Source organism: Aedes aegypti, chromosome 2 (assembly GCF_002204515.2).
Source record: "Aedes aegypti strain LVP_AGWG chromosome 2, AaegL5.0 Primary Assembly, whole genome shotgun sequence".
NCBI lineage: Eukaryota > Metazoa > Arthropoda > Insecta > Diptera > Culicidae > Aedes > Aedes aegypti.
Genome location: NC_035108.1, coordinates 396,290,882 through 396,305,320, shown reverse-complemented (window position 1 = coordinate 396,305,320; position 14,439 = coordinate 396,290,882). Strand labels below are relative to the sequence as shown.

Below are 14,439 nucleotides of genomic sequence, written 5' to 3'. Positions count from 1 at the left end.
CGGTTCTATAAGTAACATTTCAAACATTACATTAATGTATTATACCTATGTTTTTTGTGTTAAGCAACTCTTTCTTCCTAACTTGGTAAAACCTGAGAGAGAGGAGACAGCACACTGACAGACAGAATGCTTTCTTGCCTACTATGGCTTCTTTCTTTAATTCTTGGGTTGTGCACAATGGTCAGATGAACTTATTTTGGTCAAAATTATTCACTTCTTGTTGTTCACTATAAAAAAGTATGAAAATATAAAAAACGTCAATAGCAGTTCGGCAACACACAACTATATTTAGGTATTCAACTTTTCTTTTTTTTATCTAGCAAGCCTTCTAAATAGGTACTTAACTTCATCTGACCAATTTGTTGGAACGCTTCCCATCATCAGAACAAGTAGACATGACATGAAGGTTTCAAATAAAGAGCCTTTGTTTATATGGGAATATTACAAGTTGAAACGGAGCAAATTCGTTACACGTAAAAGTTGATGAGTGTTTTGATCTATATTAGAATCAGAACTCTTTGGCAAAAATTGAATTTCCGTTTATGTGAATCATTATGCTGTTGTGAATAACTTTTTGAAAAAGTTTATTGATAGAGGAAAGTAAGCTAATTTGTCGAAGATTAGAGGTCTCATCAGAATTTTTGTCTGGTTTGAAAAATGGTACAATAATGATATTTTTCCATTTGCTTTGACAAGCTACTTTTGAAGCATGGATGTGATTAAAAGTATTTCTTGGACCACCCTTACGAGGGATTGGGGAGCCAAGTGAGAGCATAAAATATCCTCGCTCATGCCTGATTTTCCTCTACCCATGTCCTATACCTATGTACGCTTCGGTTAAACATGTGCTGCACGATTCAAGTGAAAAGCAGCAATCAGGATAGGAATGAACTTTATTCCGTTTTCGCGATTGCATTCAACAAGGTGTACGCCATCACTTTTCCCGTCAGGAAATTTTTCAAGTTTAGTTTCCTTCCAATAGGTAGGTATTCGAGTTCGGTGAAGAGGAATGTGGCAACCTAGCCCAAACAGACCGCCATCAAGGACGCCTTTATAGATATAGTATGTAGATGTGTGTGCACTTGTCAGGAAGGCAGAAATCTGCTCGTGGTGTTTCTTTACCCAATTGGTGCTGCTGTTATTATTTTTTGTGGTTTTATCATCATCCTTTTGTGAGTTCTATTTTTAAACCCGAGGATTTTCCTCCATCAGCGTCGTCATTAACACAGCCAGGTCTGGAGAGCCGATGGGTGGTTTGTGAATAGTGCAGTGAAGTAGGAGTAGTTTCGTTGTGCTCATCATTTGGCCAAGTCGTTTGGGTCAGAATGTATAACTGGTTCAGTGGGATTTCTTGCTGGGCCATTATTTTTATTCCTCGTTCGGAAGTGAAAATGTAGCTACATTTAGTGAATGGTGGCTGAGTTGAAGATACCAAGTTCAAATGTCAAACACGTTCAGTTTTTCCCGACGCTCGTTGGCAGGGATCGAGTGAAACAAAGAAACGTCCTGTTTTCCGTACTTCGTGGTGGAAAGGGAAAGTGGGGAAAACAATGATAGCACTTGGTTAATTGCTCCTGTCTTGAAACTACTTCTGTTTTACCCAAATGGAAATGAAAATTGTAAAATATTGTGATTTTTCGTGAGTCCTTGCAGATAGTGGTTGGGCAGTGTTCATACAAAGTCGAGTACATGTACATGGTATCTTGTAATTCACACAGTCAATGCTGATAGTTGCTTCATTTCATTTCATTTCCTGGACAGGAATCGGTTTCTAGCGAAAGAATGGCTGTAACAAGTGATAATCGATTTTCCCACTGATTCATCATTAATCGTTGGTGCTTTTGTGGAAAACTAAGAAGTCAGTAGTAACGTCGCCATCGGAATCATCGATCTGCAGCGGAATGGCGCGATGAGGAAATGTGAAAAGTGTGTGCATAGAAACTTGAGACCCCTTGCGGATACGGGGCTCCATCCATCTCCACAGAGGATCCTTCGCAAATAAAAAAAAAGAAGAGCAAGCTTCTCCGTTCTGTGGTCGGTAGACTGAAGCACCGCCAACAGAACATAAAATGCGTGTTATCGGTACCGGAGTGATTGGGTGTCATTTTTCCGACTGCAGTTTACTCGACTTGACGACAGTGACTAGTGTGCGGTGCTGTAGAGTGATTCAGTATGGCCAGCCACGGCCAGCAGCAGAAAAGTTATCAACAATATCATCAAAATCGCCACCACCACCAATACCATTATCAGCAGCATCAGAAGAAACGTAAGATGAATCTGATGCCCATCAAGCTCAACCGGAGGCGGTTCTATCTCTGCCTTAAGGTGATGCTGTTGTTCGTGGTGTTCGGGCTGTACTTCGTGTTGCTGCTACGTGAATCGATGACGGCATTTTCTTCGAACCGGATGAAGGCTGGCGTCAAGAGTGAAGCGGTGAGTAAAAGCTTATTTTTAAGCTTAATAGTTTTAAGAAAATTCTAATACTATGGGATTATTTTTTCAAAATTTGAACTTCTCAGTTGAGTATAATACCAAAAGTAAAGAACGCACGTGTTAAGTATTATTCCCAACTAACTCTGGAGAAATTGGCAAATACAAGTTTGGAAGGAATAATTCAGTTATAGATTGGATTTTATTAACAGACGATTATTGTTATGTCCAGAACATTGGTTTGTGAACACAAATCTTGCTTGAAAATGTTAGACTATTGGTAATTACGGTAAATCAAATGGTATTACGAACATCAAAAATTGGTCGAAAAAGCGAGAATTTCAATCCAATCATCTTTAATATTATTTTTGGTTTGCTTTGACGTCCAGTGAAGCCGTCACTATGGTGAAAAAAAAATCGAAGCCAAAAATCGAGTGGTCATCACTAGTCAAATTTTCAGCGCAAACTATTCTCTTTTCTTTGAAGTTGTGATCTTGAAATATCAAGCTGTGACCTTAACTGCCACTACTCGCATAACAGTCCCATGTTCTATGGGATTTCCTATATAAATGAGACTGTTAAGCGAGTATGAGCAGTTAAGGAGTTTGTTTTACTATTTTTCGAATGATTGTCATCATACATTTCTTGAGGAATTCTTGGGGTCCAACTGAACATCAGGATTCTGCCAAAGATCTTATCATTAACCATTCGAAGATTGCTGCGAGAATCCAAAACGGATCTTTCAAAAAATCTACCAAGAAACATTATTACGAAATTCCCGACAATTGTGCCAAGGATCTTGTCTGCAGAACTATTATTTCTTATTTTTCTTCTTGGCATTACGTCCTTACTGGGACAGAGCCTGCTTCTCAGCTTAGTGCAATGAACACTTCCACAGTTATTAACTGAGAACTTTCTTTGCCAGAGTTGCCATTTTTTGCATTCGTAAATCGTGTGGCAGGTGCGATGATACTCTATGTTCAGGGAAGTCAAGGAAATTTTCATTACGAAAAGATCCTGGTCCGACCTGGAATCGATCCCAGATACCTTAAGCATAACGTTGCTTTGTAGCCGCGGACTCTAACCACTCGGCTAAGGAAGGCACAAAACTACTATTTATTTATCTAATAAAAAATCAATCCCCGAAGGATGGACGATGGTTCCGAAGATCTCTCAAAGAATTCCATTAAAGTGTTCACAGTGCAGCGGATAAAGCAACATTTATATGCAGTAACATATCCATTTTTCCAAGAAAAGCTACATTGTGCTATAAAAACAGTATATTAATAAATGTATGAACCCAACATTTGTCGTAAATGAGCAAAAACTGATGCACTGATGGCAATTGATGATCGGCTTTTCATTCCTTTTTTTACAAACAAAATTAGTTAGTGTTACCGTTTTGTCTCAAATTCCGAACAGACTCATATTCCAAACACTCGGTTTTTGTATGGCGATTTGGTTGAAATGTTTCGCTGAAATATGTCATTAAATAACAAGGAAATGGTAGTCAATTGCAATTAAATTTTATTGTCTCCAATTTAATTTATTCCGCGGGAGTAGTGGTGATTCTCTAGTTTGAGACCAGTAGAACAAGCTCAAATAAATTTACTTGCGAAATTATTCATTTTAATACGATTTATTCGTGCTGTTCGGAATTTGAATCAAGGTGTTCGGAATATGAGACAGAATGAACACAGTGTTCGGCATTTGAATCAAAATTTTGTTCCATACTTTTACGTAAAAATCAGATGGATTTGAAGTCACTGTTGACCTTAAGTGTTCGGAATATGAGTCAAAACGCTACTCTTATTTTGACTTAATACTATGCTAATAAGTAACAGAGTTCCTCATTTTAGCAGTTCCATTAAGTTCCTAAGTGAGTGAAAACTTTTCAGTAGATTGGATCAAGCATGTAGGACAGAAAACGACAACTTATAAGAAGGGTAATAATCGTACAGTAGTTTCTCTTAGGATAACTTTTAAATTTTTCGAAGCATTTTCCAAGAAAATTCTATAAATTCCATAAGGAATCGTTTCGAAGATGTTCTAAGTATTCCAAAAAGAATCTATCAAGCAATTTCAATAAAGATACCTTAATATGTTTGCTCTGGACATCTGACTCCTAGAGGTTTTCGAAGAAACAAAGTTGAAAAGTGTCGCAAGTCACCCCGTTCGACGGTGATAATGATGCGATTCTATAATAGTGAGTCTTAATGGGAAATCAATGTAAACCACTATTATAGGAACAGAAGATAGGAAATACTACTATTACTGGAACATTTCCAATAATGGAGAAGTGCTTTAAAGTTTTAATGATTTTATCATTCTAAGATTATTGTTTACGTAAAACTAAATAGAAAAGCATCCGAATGACTTATTCAGATCAGAAAATCGCTTTTTTTTGGGATAGTTTATTCCTCAACCTATTGCTTTTATCATGGGCTCAGACGCCCTAATTTGAGTTTTTTCCACATGATGAAAAATTGCTTATGTACTGGGGTTTCTTCTTATTTTTCTTACATCTGTGGAACACATGGATGATTGGCAATATCGAGCAATAATTTTTGTCCTAAAACTTATGAAAAATAAGAACAATTCGGCACAGTTGCGATTTGAGAGACGTATAAAACTTACTCAAATTATGTTTTGGTCCAGAAGAACTCGGTTTTGCGTGAATCGTTTTCAATACTGTTTTAAACGTGCCACAAGAACTTCTCCAATGGAATCCTCAACAATCTCTGGCACAAATCTCCCAAATGGCGGGGAACGTGCCTCTGGAGCCGGCCTTCTGATACCTGATACAGTACATTACAATACAAAAGTTTTTCAAAAAATAATTCAAGTTCATAAATTCCTATTAAAATATTTCATCGGTTCTATTTGAATCAGTTATTATTTTCTAGACATCCTTCAAGGTTTATACCAAGGTATATTGAACAACCTGCAGATGTTGATTAAAACATTAAAGTATGACCACTTAGCTGCACATATTCCAGCGGGTTTTCGGTGTTTAAGGCGAAGCCAAGAGCCAAGAGTTCAAAATAATCGCATCTGGTTCAGAATGTGCAATCCAACGAGTTTCGAAAGGAACTGTTGAGGATACGTAGTGGAGTGTATTCGGACCGTATTATTTGTCATTTAGCATGTAAATAAATCGGACTTAAAAAAAAACTCTTTTCAGACTTCAGACTTAAGAAGTGAGCTTCAAGAAAAAATGTGAATTTAACCTTCCAGTCATCGCGCGGTTTGCCACCATCAGAACTACCGCGCTGCTATTGTGAACGGAAAGCGAGGTTTTGTCAACAGTGTTGTACAAAATACAACAGCGCGACGACTGAAGTGTTAATTTTCATTGAATCATTCTTGAAGTGAATTTTATCCATTTAGTCTGTGAGGTGATTTCATTGTAGGCAAAACTTGCCACCAAACTATTAGTTCAATTTCATGACTGCTTGTCTGTCTCATCAAAATAAGCTGGCCAGCTGTCATACGCATTTCCAATATAGCGGAATGAGTGCTTTCACACATTGAACTACCTTCCTTTTAGTTACCTTGGACCTTTCCAAGATTTGGTGTATGGAATTCTTTAGTAATAAATCTAGCGATTTCCCTAGGATTATATGTTATATACATAGGCTTACCAGATGAATATTTTGGAAAGGAGGATAAATATTTTGAGTGACTGACTTTCAAAAAAGAGGACTTTCATTTTTTTACGACATCAAGATACCCTGGGTTAGCGCAATTAGTAGAAAAATGTTTCGCATAAGAACGTTCACATAAAGACGTTTCGCATAAGGCCTCGTAGTATCATAGACGTTTCACGTAAAGCAGTTTCATATGAACAGGAAACATTTTAAAGAAGAGAATCCTCATTATTGTTCTGTTCTTATGCGTCTTAACGTCTGCGTTTACATGCGAAACGTTCATTTAGAAACGTAAGTGAAATGCCCCACCCCCAGCTGATTGTAGAGAAGTTTAGGCATTTCCTGGTCCAGAGATCAATCTCTTGGCTTTTTACTTAGTAAATGGATGCAACAGCGCAATAACAATTGATCCTTCACGAAAACCTGTATTACATAAAGCTAATTCCCATCACTCAGAACAGCTCCCTGAACTGACCACAATTCCAAATTTAATTACTCTAGAGTAATGTCATTCTGGGTAATGGTACATTTAATTTCATAAAATTCGAAATAACGGTACAATCTTAGAAATGGTATTTGGTATGCTGGTGGTATGTATCATATACGAACATTATAGTCCAACAAGAGCTTCAAAAATGTAAACATTTAACGCATAAACATATTGAAAATTCTGAACAACAGTGATGCGGTTCAGACTTGAGTGTTTGGTGAAGACTTGCTTCACTTAATTTCATAGACTTTTACCGAAGTTCATTCAAGCTAGAAATGTTAACATTCCATCAGAAATGTTAAAAGTGAAGAATTGATATTTGCTCACTTTGAAAAAAGTAGCCATTTTCTGCCCAAAAAGGACGGGAGGACATGTGATCGAAAATGAGGACATGTTCTCCCAAAGGATATCATCTGGTAAGCCTATTTATACATAGTGTCCGCATATCATCCATAAAAACATTGAAGGCATGCCTCTATGCAACCAAGATAAAATGAGCATTCCTAAATGATTCAAGATCATTCATAAAGAACAAGTTTGCCTGATGTGATGTGAACTATTTGCGTTTGACTTGGGCCAAATATTTTGAGCGGCCTTAGCAAACAGCATTTTTCTAGCTCTACGACTGAAAAGAAATGTCCTTCGTGCACACAGGATTTGAACTGTCTAATTTTCTATTTTCAGCCTTTTCTGAAACCAAGTTCCTATAGATAACCTCAAACAATAATTGGACTTGTGAATTAATCTTTTTCAGAATTCAGCATAGCATAGCATAGCATAGCATAGCATAGACTGACTGTACATGTCAATGGTTGCTACTCCGTGATTGATCGGAGCTGGTAATAATTGCACTGCGATCCAAATTAATAAGGGATGGGAGTTTCCGCTTACTCTCGGAGTGCAATTTTAGCAGCTCTAATATTATTGATCAATAACGGCGCCGGCCAAGTCCTTACAGTCAGTTGGGATGGGGAAGGAATGTTAAGGTGTAATGATTGTTGCTTCTAGAGACCGAGAATACCTCTGCATCTCCACAATCACCACGGGAAGGGTGTTTATTAGTGGAGAAGGAAAAGATCTGGGAGTCACCTTTGGTCGGTGATGCGATCCATGGATAAGGAGGAAAAATACGGTTTATACTTAAAGCTAGTTTTTAGTTTTGTCTCAAAAAGTTTTTGGTAGAAGATTTGAAATAAACGTCAACATCTGTAATGTCGAACCATTCAAAAAAAGTTTTTTAATAATGGCGAACAAAAATATATACCTATGCGTATGTTTAAAATAATATGAAACAGGAATAATGCCGACACTTGTAGTGAAGAACCATACATAGTTTGTTTGAAAATTACATAAAAGTATTACTGAACATTTATGCCTCAAGAAGAAAAGTTTTTGGTAGAAGTTTCAAAATAAACGTCGACATTCATAATGCCGAACAATTCAAAAAATATTTTAAGTTATGTCAAAAAGTTTCTATGTTTACTAGAATTGTATAAAACAGGCATAATGCCGACACTTGTAGTGACGAACCATACAAAGTTTGATTGAATATTACAAAAAAATAACGTTTACATGAAAAAATGTGTTATCATAAGCATGAAACGAGCTCACCAGTTGGTAATCCATCCTTGACTGAACACTCGCACTCACACAGCGTGACCAGCAAAACTTCTCGGCGCCTCGAAAACGAACCGTCTTGCTTGGGATTTCCAACACACGCGAACCGAAAACCAAACTCCCGGCGTCCCGAAAACGAAACGTCTTGGTTGGGCTTTCCAAAACACTGCCCAGCAAAACCCGCGAAACGAAAACCAAACTCCCGGCGTCCCGAAAACGAAACGTCTTGCTTGGGCTTTCCAAAACACTGCCCAGCAAAACCCGCGAAACGAAAACCAAACTCCCGGCGTCCCGAAAACGAAACGTCTTGCTTGGGCTTTCCAAAACACTGCCCAGCAAAACCCGCGAAACGAAAACCAAACTCCCGGCGTCCCGAAAACGAAACGTCTTGCTTGGGCTTTCCAAAACACTGCCCAGTAAAACCCGCGAAACGAAAACCAAACTCCCGGCGTTCCGAAAACGAAGCGTCTTGTTTGGGCTTTCCAGAACACTCTGTGAATTAATCTTTTTCAGAATTCAGGGAGGAAATATCATCAAAATGACTTGCGGCCCTTAAGGTGATTATAGAACGAAGCCACACCTCAAATTTTCAAGAGCACAAGACTTGAGAACCAAACAGCGATCCACGTTGAAAATTTATCCCCTTGGTCACCACCAGCAAGCAAGTAATTTGATTGATTTTCAACGTGAACTGTTGTCAGATTCTCCAATCTTGTGCACTTGAAAATTCAAAGTGTGGCTTCGTTTTATAATCACCTTAAGAAAGTTGCCCCGATAAATTTTAATATAAATATCTCAGTATGAAGCAAGTATTTTGAAATTTAAATAAAAATTATACATTAAATTAAAACATATAGATGTATCTAAAAAGATGCATTTACATTGTTTTTTTTTCTTCTGAGAATTTATTAAAATAAAATGTGTTTTTACTTCAAAAATCCCAAATACTATAAATAACATACTTTTGATGACATTTTCGATGAGTTACTAAGGAAATTAATGTAGACAATTTAGAAGGAATTTATTCTAGAGATTTTATTAGGTTTACTTCAGATCTCTAACTAACCAGTCTAACAGTATTGAAATCACTAACAAATACCCCTTAGATCCCAGGTTTCATATGGCATAATATTACGATAAAGCTGGTTCCCAGGCTCACCTGTGCGCTGTACATCTTGAGCCGTTATAGCGTAGACTTTTGTAAGACGCACAACCCTCAAAAATCGTAGATATATTAGATAGATAATATCAGTTTTCCTATCTATGGTTTTGTCGACAACTTCATCTACCTATGACAGTTGATACTTTTAGATCTCCTCTTAGATCATCAGCACGTTTTAGTTCATTAATATATTTCTGTTCAGAAAGTCATACTTAGGGTTGGAAAAAACTTGAAAATCACTCTACAGTAGCCAAGCAAAGCAAATAACAGTCAGCGAAGTCTGTGGAATTCACGCCCATCGCTGCTGTAGGCACGGTATACACAACAAGGTAGGCTGTTCCCACGTGTAAACAACGATTTTCCATCAAAACATGTGTCGTCATTCCTATCGGCAAGCATGAAGCCTTGAAGATAGTAAAGGAGTGCAGGTCTTGCTTTCTTTTGCACTCGTTCGAGTTTGCGATAGGAATGACGTCACTGCCAAATGTCATTTTTTGGAGTATGATACCTTGCTTCTTTTTACCGTGACTTAAGGCAAAAAGCCTTGAACGTAGCAAAACACCTGTTGCTAAGGGTAACCCAAAATTACTGTAGAAAAATGTTCTATTTCCTGCTGCATTTCCCGCATTTGAAGCACTGATGATTTAGAAAATTCATGCATTCAACATAGGCTACTTGATGAGATTCACGTTTTTGAACTACTGTACTAGGAAGAGCCACGTGATTTTAACGAAATTCAAGCCTACTACTATTACCATTCCCAGCACTGAAAGGTAGAAAGAGCGTAGAGAGAGCAAGAAGCGAATACTCAACACGAATGTAGGAAAGATGCAATAAAAAAATACTCAAATGAAATGGAGAAAGTCGCTTTAGAGACATCGATCACATATGTTACATTTATTGTTACTAGTATAAACTTATTACAGATATACTGATTTATAACACCGTATTTTAGATATTAACAAAACATGAAAATCTTTCCTTCTAGCACAAACCCCCCGCAGAAGGTCGGCTAGCTCGTCCAGCGAAAAGTGCCCTTCATCACAAACACCACAACCACTGGGCAGTTGCGAGTCAGCATGCATCCTCCAGGGAATCAGCCGACAGTGATCAGAAGCAGCTGGCAGTAGCCATCGCTGAAAATCACTCCACCCTGAATCCGGTGTATGAGTACTCCGAAGAACTGAACGCCGCTGCTGAGGCGGATTTCAACGAGCGGCGATCGGTACTGTGGAACGTCTGCGCCGATCATCGAATCATCGGGAAGTATCCACCCAATGCTTGGGAGTTTTTCATTTCCCCAGGCCACGGACTGGCTTGGTGTAATATTTTTAAAGCAGCGAGCAGCACTTGGATGTACTATTTTAACTTACTGGGTAAGCAACAACGTTACGCTCAAAAAGGTTATTCATTCATGGAAAAAATTGTGTTTCCCGTAGGTGGTTACGACATCCGGTTTCTACAGCGAACGCGATCTTCGCCAATCGATCTGGCGCGAAAACGGTTCCCACGGCCATCTACTGCGGAACTGAACGATTATCTCTCGAACACAATTTCGTTTCTGATAGTGCGAGAGCCGTTCGAACGATTGGTGTCGGCCTATCGGAATAAATTGGAGGGTTGTCGTAATAAGTACTACAAACTGTTGGGCGAACAGATCGTCAAGCGATTCCGCAAGAAACCCAAAGAAGGCAGCAAACCGGTTTCGGTGAGTCATTTCACACTTTTGGAGGATTCTAGATTTATTTATTTATTTATTTTTTTTTTTTACAGCGTAAATATCCCAAGGGGCCAACATTTCGGGAATTTTTGGAGTTTTTAGTTGCACATTACAAGAGCGGTGGAAGGTTCGATGAGCACTGGAGTCCAGTGTATTCATTCTGCACACCGTGCAGCATCAACTTTACCTTGATAGCCAAAGTAGAGACGTTTCAGAGGGATAGTGAGTACATCATACGGCAGGCAGGTTTGGAGACGTTGCTTCTGAATAAGCTACCCCGTAGTCGCATGCGTACGATCACCAATCGTGCGGCGAGCAATACACGGAATCTGACACCAAGGTGAGATCAGTTGAACATTATGGAACTCAAACATGTCTAATGTCTTTGCTTTACTACCAGATACTTCTCCCAGATCGATGAGCGGCTTCTGACAGAAGTGCTAGAAATATATCAACTCGATTTCGAGCTGTTTGGTTACAATAGCACAAAATATTATAGCTATGTGCAAGATTCAATAGAGGAAGGATAACAGCGATAAATGATAGCCGTTGGCCCAAAGGTATGCACGTCGTTCAGAATATATCCAGCCCCAGACCACAAAGTAGAATGAGAATGAGCTAAAAGAATACAGATGCATACAAGCAAGCATGAACACAAGACTTCAAGGCTAGGATAGCAATGTGAACATTATCTTTAGGAAACATAGATAAGAAAAAAACACAAATATTAACAAACTCCATTCGATGTTCGTTTATTGTCAAGTGTTGTTAGAATAGCCTATACATAAATTCATATATTTTTGATAAACGAAGAAATCAGAACAAACAAGAAAAGTTAACGGTTATTTTCGTAGGTTAGTTTCTTATCATATGTTAATGAACCAGAAACAAAAAAAACAAGTGAACTCATTGAATTTGAACCATACCACAAAACAAACATAATAGGACTAATCCCACCTACTCTTCGAAGAATGACAAAATATTTGCAAAAATTAACTCCCCCAGCAGCAATAGAATGTATAATTAATTATCACCATACAAAAGGCCAACCCACTAATTTGATGTGATAGATATTTTACGTACACAAGTTTGATGAATGAGTAGCATACTGTCTGTGAAGAGCCAAAGGACTCTCCCAAATTTTTCAAGTGGGACGATCCCCTGTGAACAGGTTACATGCGATGTTGCAACGAAAACACATGTGACATTCCACAACCGGGAGAACAAAGGAATCTAATTAATTATATCGCAAAGCACCCGTGCTATTAAAAGTGCTGAATCTAGTTTAAGGATGTATGCACTAATCCCCAATTCTTGATCACGTGTCAGCGCTGGCTTCTTGTGATAGCTTTTACATTCTTCTTGAATATATTCTCGAAATTGCTACAGAAATCGATCTGATGTGGATAAAGTGCCAAAAAGTAAGTATATATTGATTGTCTTCACCAGCCATTCCGTTAAGGCTTCTAATATAATGTGTGCTATAGTATATCCGGATTCGAACTGAATAGATCCGATTGTAAACTCCCCAGAAATTCTGGATACCAACGGATGCTCTAAATTAATTCTATTATGTGTCGTATTGATGGCCCAGCACCAGATATAAGCAAACTCGCTAACGAAATTCACCAATCAAGTTGTTATAGGAATAAACTATATTGAAAAGAAAAACGATCTGCTCGAGTTAGTTATACACAGATACGAACGTTAGTCTCACCATATTCTATGTGAATGTTTAAATTGAACGAAAAACCAAAACTGTTTCGGAAAGCATCTATTTTTATATTGATATTTGAATCTGTGAAACAAAAACCAACAATACTAACAAGAAGGAAAAAAAACGAGTCTAAATTTTCGACCCAACGTATTTCAAAATTTCGTTTCACGGTAAGACGAAAATTTTACACGAACTTAAAAACAATTTTTGTTTAAACACCCACACTCACAAAAAAAAAAACAAAATTATAAAAATGGTTACACAAGAAATTTGAAGAAGAAAACAAACTGTATCGTTCAATGTCGCTGTCAACAATGTACCTTGTATTTACAAACTAAGCGAGATTATAGCAAAACATTAAAGAAAAGAAACAAACTTAGTTTCACGACCCCCACTATTAGTTTCACAAATATTCACAAAATTGTACAACTATCATTGATAACGAAAACACACAACACATAAACGTATGTATATATACGACAGATATGCTATGGTAAAATAAGGAAATCGAAAAAAAAATGTTTAGATAAACTAATTACCAAACATTTACATATACCAACGAATAAAGAAACATGGGAAAGATTGAAAGCAGACACAGAAGTGTCCAATTGGAAACGTTTACAACAGCTATATACAAAACACATTCCGTTTCACGAACGCAGAAGAGAGAAGAAAGGCAAAATGAGGAAAAAAGAAAACAAATTAACAGACTGATTCAACAAACACAAGTAGCGGAAATAAACGACGAGAGTGATATAGAACATCTTTACAGTCGTTACGTTGAAGTGAGCAAACAATGAGCAAGTTGTCTTTGATTTCCATCCGAATATGATCCATCTATACTTCCTTTACGAAAACAGTTTAGATCCCGAAATTCATTCTGTATGGGATGGTCCTTTCCGGACACGGATCGTGAACGTCGAAAGAGCCCGATTAGAGGTCTTAAGTGTTTCGTATAGAATATTTGTTGCATTTTTCGAAGAACAGATCAATGATCATGAATCCCACAAACTCGAAAACGGTAGGACTCCTCGCATTTCAGTTAGTTTCTATTTTCATGTATAGGACGTATGCTATTATTCATTTGTTATTAAATTGCTTTTTTACCTTCCCTAAAATACAGTATCTCTCGTCTGTGGCTTATCCGCCATTCAGGTGTATGTAATAGTAATGCTTCCACTTTTCAATCACCACCCGTCTATCCGTTAAGACGCCCCTCTTAAATATTTGTACAGTATTTACAGCACAACAATATGTCAAGATAAATCTTAAGACTTTTCTGATGATAATGCACAGAAGTCGTCGTATACGCTAATGGACTAAACCCTCTCGCGTAACATATTAAATCGTGTATATTTTTATTAGAGCAAAATTAGCATGATAACGTTCCATGAGCTCAGTTTCAATGCCAGCGTTAAATTTCTGAAACTCCTATCGCATTGAAAACGTTTTTCCAATTGCTCATAAACATTTTCTTTGTATATAAGCATAAGCATTACAATACGTAGTTGCTATTTCGTGATTGACAGGAATAATCAAAATTGTACAGGGAATCAACAGAAGTAACAAAATCAATTTCACTCCGGCGACGCGAAAAACGAATCCGCTTGCTTGGCCTTCACGAATCTTACTGCCAAGCAAAATGCGGAAGCG

General features: G+C 37.7%; 2 protein-coding genes across 8 annotated transcripts in view; one reads left to right on the top strand and one right to left on the bottom strand.

Annotated features, from left to right (window-relative positions):
• Positions 1-14,439, bottom strand: part of LOC5572903 (calcium uptake protein 1 homolog, mitochondrial) — a 61,501-nt gene that overhangs the window by 22,362 nt on the left and 24,700 nt on the right. The window lies entirely within an intron of this gene.
• On the top strand, positions 834-13,586 carry LOC5572904 (carbohydrate sulfotransferase 11). 5 transcript variants are annotated; one of them, XM_021847043.1, is made up of 6 exons: positions 834-982; positions 1,776-2,433; positions 10,338-10,725; positions 10,789-11,057; positions 11,123-11,409; positions 11,470-13,586. In XM_021847043.1, the coding sequence occupies exons 2-6, from the start codon at positions 2,173-2,175 to the stop codon at positions 11,597-11,599; spliced, it is 1,335 nt and encodes a 444-aa protein (XP_021702735.1). In that variant the 5' UTR covers positions 834-982; positions 1,776-2,172; the 3' UTR covers positions 11,600-13,586. The 5 variants fall into 5 exon arrangements, with proteins under 5 accessions (XP_021702735.1, XP_021702738.1, XP_021702733.1 ...); XM_021847046.1 differs by having other exon boundaries at positions 837-982; positions 2,120-2,433; XM_021847041.1 differs by having other exon boundaries at positions 837-982; positions 1,762-2,433.

Coding starts and splice junctions, on each gene's coding strand:
- LOC5572904 (XM_021847043.1), top strand. CDS start 2,173: ATGGCCAGCCACGGCCAGCAGCAGAAAAGTTATCAACAATATCATCAA. Junction 2,434..10,337: donor CTGGCGTCAAGAGTGAAGCG/GTGAGTAAAAGC, acceptor CTTTCCTTCTAG/CACAAACCCCCCGCAGAAGG. Junction 11,058..11,122: donor AAGGCAGCAAACCGGTTTCG/GTGAGTCATTTC, acceptor TTTTTTTTACAG/CGTAAATATCCCAAGGGGCC.